Source organism: Mastomys coucha, unplaced genomic scaffold (genome assembly GCF_008632895.1).
Source record: "Mastomys coucha isolate ucsf_1 unplaced genomic scaffold, UCSF_Mcou_1 pScaffold14, whole genome shotgun sequence".
Taxonomy (NCBI): Eukaryota; Metazoa; Chordata; class Mammalia; order Rodentia; family Muridae; genus Mastomys; species Mastomys coucha.
This window is the reverse complement of record NW_022196896.1, coordinates 61,236,525-61,243,937: the sequence shown is the minus strand read 5'-3', so window position 1 is coordinate 61,243,937 and position 7,413 is coordinate 61,236,525. Positions and strand designations below refer to the sequence as shown.

The following is a 7,413-nucleotide window of genomic DNA, read 5'->3' as shown; positions in this document are numbered from 1 at the left end:
GAGCCAGAAAAATTGAAAACAAAGCGCCCATGGTTATTTTTGTTACTTTTACTTTTTTTTGTTACTTTCCTTTTACTTTCAGTTCACTACTCTTTATAGCCTCTACTTCCCAGGTCTTTATTGCTTCAACCTGGAGACCTTATTTTATTGTCTCTACTTCCAAGGACCTTAATAGATGAAGCCTCCTTCCGAGGACCTTAATAGATGAAGCTTCCTTCCGAGGACCTTAATAGATGAAGCCTCCTTCCAAGGACCTTTCCACTGACGGGCCCCACTTACTGATCGATCGATCGCCCTGTCTGCTACCAGTTCTGGAACTCCGGGGAATCTAGCAGGAAACTCCCCATCCCGGCCACCAGTTGTGCTGCGCCCGATCACCCTGACCATCAGGGAAGAAAGACTAGCACACCAGTTCCTTCCAGCAACAGTTTACTCAGGAGCTATTAGTTACATGAGAATCAAGGGTGTGTCCCCGAATGGTCTGTGAGTGCTGCTTAAATACCCTTCGTAGGACTGTCCATGAGCCCATACCACATCTTGCGCTATCATTGGCTACAGAGTCATGACAAAAGATCAGACCACTGGCAGGTGCAACCCTCTTGCCAAATAAGGACTTGTTTACTCCTTAGCAGAAGAATGGCAGGCACCATCTTTACGGCGCGGCAGCAGCGCTCCACAAATGAACACAGCACAGCGAAGCTGAGCAGCCTGTGGAAGTTCTTGTTGGAATGGAACATGGATTTGAACCTGGCTATGTAATAAGTCAATAAAGGTCTGATAGCCTAACCATGTTCTATATCTGGTACTAGAGTTGAAAGAAATCTTGAGGTGATTCTAGACAGAAAAATGCTAAACACTGAGGCACTTTTAAGGGATTGCAGATCTAACTCATAAACTATGGCTTATGTATAGAAAACTAGGCTTTCAAGTGACCTACCTGACCTGCCTCCAATGACCAAAGGAACATCTAGAGCTAGAGATGGGCCTGCCATGAATCTTGTCTTCTACATCTAATTGGAAAATATTACCTCTTGGTGTAAAACGCCTTATTTTTATAAAATTTGAAGTATTTGTCATAAAAACAAAATTGTAAGCAACAACAAAGTTTCTTTAGCTTGATCATGACAGGACTCACATAGCATCCTGTGTTTGGGCCTCTCAGCATCAGCCTTGAATGCCTGCTCTGGGAGCACTTCTGTGGTGTTCCTGGGAAGATGGGAACAAATGTGTATTCACCCAAACAGGGACTAGCCACAGACCAATGTGTAGATACCATCAAAGTGAACCAGCGAGTTTTATTGGGGTTACACAGAAAATGGGTGAAGGTTACTTACAAGAGCAGAAATTATTCAAAGAGCTGCATCACCAAAGCCCACCCCAGCATGAAGAAAAAAATTTAGAAGAAAAAAATTTAGGAAACCTGGAACACATTGCACAACCTGCAGGCAGCTCAGCAGAAATGAGTGTCCTTCCAGGGGCGACATTGCTCTCAGCCTTTTTTTAGGTACCTTCGCTGGTCTTGACTTCCTCTGGTCAGCTTAGCTTACCTGCTTCTTTCAGAAATCTCAACTTCTCTGAGAGTTTCTGAGCGGTGCCAGTAGCTTATATGTGCTTAGAGAAGAGAAAGATCCAGTGAGTCTGCTTAGTTTCAGGGACTTCCTGAAGCTTATTGAATCATTAAGGAGCTTTCCTGCAGGGTGACATAGTTCATCCCTTTAACATGTGTCTTTAGGAGCTTTCCTTTAGAATATCTGGTCTTGTGTCATATTCCACCCCCCAACCCCCAACTTAGCATTCTTTGTCTCACAGGCTTCCCTCCGAAATAGAATATTTTAATCTCAGAGGAGACTACTAAACAGTAGGACCCAGTGTCTTGCTTTGCTTGCTTAGCTTGAGACTTTTAATTTCATATATACTCTCGATTGTTTGTGAACCTTTTAAGTAAAAAGCCTTCAAACTTTAAGATTTGAGATCCTCTCTATAATCTTTAATTTTTAAAAATAAATTAGGTTTAAAATTGAGTTGTACTAAATTATCCCTCCTTTTTCTGTTTTTTGTTTGTTTGTTTAAATATAGCTCAGGCTGGCCTCAGTTATTATGTAGCCCAAGCATGACCTTGAATCCTCATCCCCCTACCTCTAACCTCTGAGTACTGGGGTAATAAGCAAGTACTGTACCAAGTGAGTCACACCCCAGCTAACTGAGTTCTTAAACATGATTTTGTGGTGTCCAGCACAACTAGGACTACAATTGCCTGATTTAAAACCTGCCTGAGTTTACTGAAGGTGTGCATTGAAATCCTTTCAGATCTAGAAATAACGTAGCTTAGACTGTGTATAAACCAATAAAATAAGGAGGTTGTTTGTATTTTCTAGACCTATTACTATAGATTTTTAAATGCAGATACCTCCATTTATTATTTTTAGAGTATAAAAATAGAATCTATTTTTATTACTCACTTCCTGCCATCCCGTCTCCCTCCCCTGTAAACCTCTGGGTTCATTTTCCCCAGGTCTCTGTGATGAAATCCACTTAAGTGCAAGTTTTGAAAATGAACTCGTTAATTGATACCATTTGCAGCAGCCCTGTGATAGCTCCATATGGCTCTGTGGTAACACCAGCTGCCTCATTACAAGCTGTCATTGCAAAACCTCTTGATTAAAACCCGGATATTCCATAGGTAAACAGCATTGCCCCCTTTCTTCCCTTCAGGCTTTGCTGGGGCACACATATGAGACTGATTTGTGTGGAGGGCATCGTGTGGAATATGTTGATTCCTCCAGTGGCTGTCAAAAGCTGACCTCATGAAAGCTGTCTGCCTTGGTGGTTTTTAGTTTTGTATTTCATGTGCAATGATGTTTTGCCTGCATGCATGTCTGTATGAGGGTCTCTGAAACTGGAGTTGTGGACAGTTGTGAGGTGCCATGTGGTTGCTGGGAGGTGAACCCGGGTTCCCTGGAAGAGCAGCCAGTGCTCTTAACCCCTGAGCCATCTCTCCAGCCCCCAGGAGTGGTGTTCAAGACAGTTGCATGTTGCTGCCCAGTATCATTTGCATTCCTGTAGGCTTTATAAGTGGAAACCTTATATAGGAAACCTTATATAAGGTTTGTAACCTTATATAGGTTAATCTTTGAGTCTTAACTTAAAATGGCTTCTTTAGAAATTGATCCCTTTGAGTACTGACCGGAGGCTTATTTTCCAAATAGCTTCTTCCCCATCATATAAGTTGCTACAGAAGTCTTGTGAAAACCTATCCCATTTCCTAAAGCCACAGCACCATCGCACATTTAGAACCCCATCATAGCTTCCCAAGACATCTGTCAGAGTCTTTACATGCCCCATTCCATTTCTTCCTTCTTCACACAGCAGGGAGTGATATTTACAATAATGGAATTTGATTATTTCATTAACCTGCTTTAAAGACCTCTCTGTGGATTTCCATTTCTCTGAAGATGAAATTTGAAATTTATAATGGGTTTTATTAAGCATTGTCCTGGTTCTTACTAGTTCTGTGGACCTTCCAGGTTAATAAGTTACATGCTTTATATCTGAAACCCCTCCCCCAAAGACCCATGTCCAGCTCGTGGTACCAGAGGGGACAGTAGAGCCTTTAGGGGTGGGCTCTGGTGGAAGGCAGCCAGGTCATGGAGGCCATGCCCTGGAAGACACTGGGATGTTGGCTGTCGCTCTACCACGTTCCCATTTTATGATGTACTGCCTCAGCACAGGCAACCATGGACAGTGGACCCTGTATAGAAACCCAGAACCCTGAGCCTGAATAACCTTTCCCCCTTTACACATTGTTTCTTGAGTATTTTATCACAGCAACACAAGGTGTGTAAAGATGAAAAGGTACCACAGTGTTTCTCTCAATACCAAAACATAATTCAGAACAATCTACAAAGAAACCATCACTGACAGTAGCAGTCAGTGAGAAGGGGAAGCAGAAGAAGCAGGGGATTTGTAAGGATGAGAGTGATGTGTTTCTACATCGTGGTACCTAGGTTCCCAAGCATGGAGGGAAGCAAACAGAGCTGTATTTGTATATTTTGATGAGTAATAAAGAAAATAGCATTTGTAAAATGAGGAAGCTGATAACATTCTTTTCCACAAGTTAACTTTAAAGAGGCTTACTATCATTTTTTGCCCTAATTTCTATTTGTCCGCTCTCCATCACCAGGAAGCTCCCTTTTTCTGGTCATCCTCTACCTACTGAGGGTTAATTTTGAGACACAGCAGCTCCTTTTCTCCCTCCCAGTCCAGATTAATCCACCAGACATTATTTCTAGATCTGATCACACCCCTCTCCTCCTTAGGGACTCTTACAGTTGCACCTCCCTTATGCCTAGAGAGTTATGTCTAGATAGACCCTGACTTTCTGGGACCTCTGAGGTGTGGTCCCCGCCAGTCTTCCTAACCACCTTTCTTCTCTTTCTCATGCACCTTTTTCACCAGGCCATGTAAGGCACTTGCTTCCCAGGCCATCCCCTAGCCACCCTGCTTGGCTTCTCAAGCCTCCATACCACCTGCCTCCCTCTCCAGCTCAAACAGCCTTGCTCACAGAACCTCTGATCCGCCTTGTCAGAGTGATGGGCATTTATCTGTGGGCCCTACAGTTTCCATTTCTGAAAATGACTTTTTAGCTAGGAATTACAAGGCTGTGGTTTTCATTGCTTTAGTTTTAGTCAAATGCATTCTCGTGTTCTGAAAAACCACTGCTTATAATGCAGCCGTGTATATAAATAGGCCATGTATATAGTAAGATGTGAAGTATATGACTGACTGTTCTGGGCTCAACTCAGTAAATATTCATTAGATACCTGTTATGTGCAAGTGAACTCAAGACAAAGAGTGGGGTGATAAAAGCTGAAACATGGGGCCACAACCCTGTGGTCTCAGCTACTCAGGAGACTAAAACAGGAGAATTACAAATTCAAGGCCAACTAGGCTCATGTAGCCAAAGACATAGATACAGACACTGTCTTTAACAAATAAGTAAATAAACAGTAAGATAAATAAGACACAGCATAATGGTTTCTGATCTAAAAATGGCAAATGAAAATACCACATTTTAAAACCAAGCAAAGCTCAAGCCTAGTAGTGTCTATTGTCACTGTAACTGCAGATGGGAATGTCGGGGTTCACTTCAGGTTGCGTGTCACCTGCAACTGCAGGCGAGAAGTTGGGATTCATGGTAAGTTGTGTGTTGCATAGCAGCAGTCCAACCCATTACCTGAGTTGAAGAAAGTGACTTGAGGGTCTATTTTAGGTAGAAGTCCCCTTTATATTATACCACTCACTGAACATAAAAGACTTCTCAGTTTTCAGGAATGGATAGTGTATGTTTGCAGTACTTTCACCTTGGCTCAAGGACAGTCATACAGATCCCAACTCCATCCTTGGTGGTGTAGTCTTGGGCAAGATCCTTAACCCCGCTTTCTCAGTTGTGTTACCTAAAAACCATTGACACCTTAGCTGAGTGCATGGAGAAGAATGTGGTTACGACACCTGGCACACAGTGGGTGGGCAGTAAAGACTTGCTGATAATGAGAAAAATGTTTTTGTTCATCACTGGTAAATTTTAGGATCAAAATCAGAATACTGTTTGCCCTTCTGTTCTTTGTGATCTCTAAAGGCACAGAGTAATGAGATAGGAGCTAATCCTCAAGATTCAGTGTTTGAGGAAGAGAAATAGCATAAATTCTTAGGTTCCCACTGAGTTTAAAGAGAAGCTTTTCTACACCAGGATGGATTACAGGATGCCCCAAGTTAACATGAAGCAGTTACGTTAAGGAAGATTGCTTGTTCAGCCCTTTCATTATACCAAATGAGATTCTGTACACCAAACCTAAGCTCTGAAATACACTGGTGCCAGGGACCAGAAGCAAAATGCTCAAAGTGATTTTAATAGCACTTTGAAAAGCTTGGCCCGAGATGTGCTAACCTGTGCACCACCAATGACAGTTGTAACATAGAGGTATGTTTCCCAGAGTCTTACTGTTGGACAGGGGCCGGAACTGGGTGGTACACATTCTAGGCAAGGGCCCCACCACTGAGCTGCACTTCCAGCCAGCCCTGTGCCATGTTATATTTTATTCTGAGTACTCATCAACAGACATTGGAATTGAGGGTGCACAGGATGTGGAGAGCTGAGTGGTCATCTACAACATTGCAGCTCAGTTACTGTGAGTGGAGGCGGGAAGCAATGCGTTTGATGCATGTTTGAGCAGTTTTGAGTCTTGTCCTGTGTCGAGTAGGTAGTGCATAGCAATCAGAGCCAGCCACAGAGAGTTGGATTGAGTATATACACAGGCACTAGCCATGATGCTTGTGGGATCTTCAGCTGAAGCTCTGCTGCGTGGGCTAAGGAGTAGAAGCAGCTAGATCCACGTCACAGGTCTTCAGCTGTAAGCTGGGGTGGGGGCAGCACTGAAAGCTTTATTTCTGTCTCTGCTATGTGCTAACGTGGTACAAATTTGCTTCCTTGGGCAGGTGGACGATTGTGGCTTTTCGTTGAATCATCCGAATCAGTTCTTTCTCGAGAGCCAGAGGATCCTAACTGGTGGCAAAGATAGCAAGAAGGAAGCCAGCCAGCCAGAAACTCCTCAGCACAAAGCCAGTGCCCAGAAGACCAAGGATGCCGCGTCTGCCCTGGCCTCCCTAAACTCCTCCCTGGAAATGGAGCTGGAGGGGCTGGAGGACTACTTCTAGTAAAAGACGTGGCCACTGTAGAAACTCCTTTCCCCTTTGCCTTTGTAAACCTTTCTCCACCCACACATGCACACACGTTTACAGGGAAAGCAGGCCTGCTTCCACCTTACTTTTGACAGAATGAAAAAGGAAGAGTTCCTATCAAAGCCTTTCATTGAATATTTTGTTTTGAATTCTGTTCCAGAAAATTTAAAACAGTACTCAGGGACTAAAATTCTCAAGCAGCAATACAACTTAAACTAACTTTTAAAGTTTTGCGTAATTTTGGCCAAGTCCTCTTGTGGACCTTTTTTTTTTTTTTTTTTGCTAATAAACATATATATGTCTATATCTGTGCAATTGGGAGTCTTATTTCACAGCAGATCAGGCGTTATTTATTTGAAATACTCATCGCTGTCAATCGATATGGTAGGCAGAGGGAGCCCTGAGAGAGTGTGTACTGTTGACTCAGGACTTGGCTAGGACACCAAGGCCTGAGACTCGTAGGAGCTGCAAAGCCTTCCTCTTGTCTGAGTGGGAATGCTGGCAGTGTGTGCAAAACCAACCAGACAAACCAAGCCAAGCAACCGCAGCTTGGTGCCTGCAGCCTGGCACTGCTACCCCACGGAGATGGCCTACTGAGGTTAGCTGAGCGGCCTCCTCACTACACATGTAAAAAATACACCCAGTTTCTGGTTGCTGCTGCAGTTGGTCACTTCATCA

General features: G+C 43.5%; 1 protein-coding gene across 4 annotated transcripts in view; it reads left to right on the top strand.

The window, feature by feature from the left end:
* Prim2 (DNA primase subunit 2) overlaps positions 1-7,039 on the top strand; it is a 218,711-nt gene extending 211,672 nt beyond the window's left edge. For all 4 annotated transcript variants that reach the window (XM_031367085.1, XM_031367086.1, XM_031367084.1 and 1 more), the window contains exon 14: positions 6,493-7,039. In XM_031367085.1, coding sequence (XP_031222945.1) covers positions 6,493-6,711 — 219 coding nt within the window. In that variant the 3' untranslated portion in view covers positions 6,712-7,039. The remainder of the gene's footprint in view (positions 1-6,492) is intronic.
* The last annotated feature ends 374 nt before the right edge of the window (positions 7,040-7,413 follow it).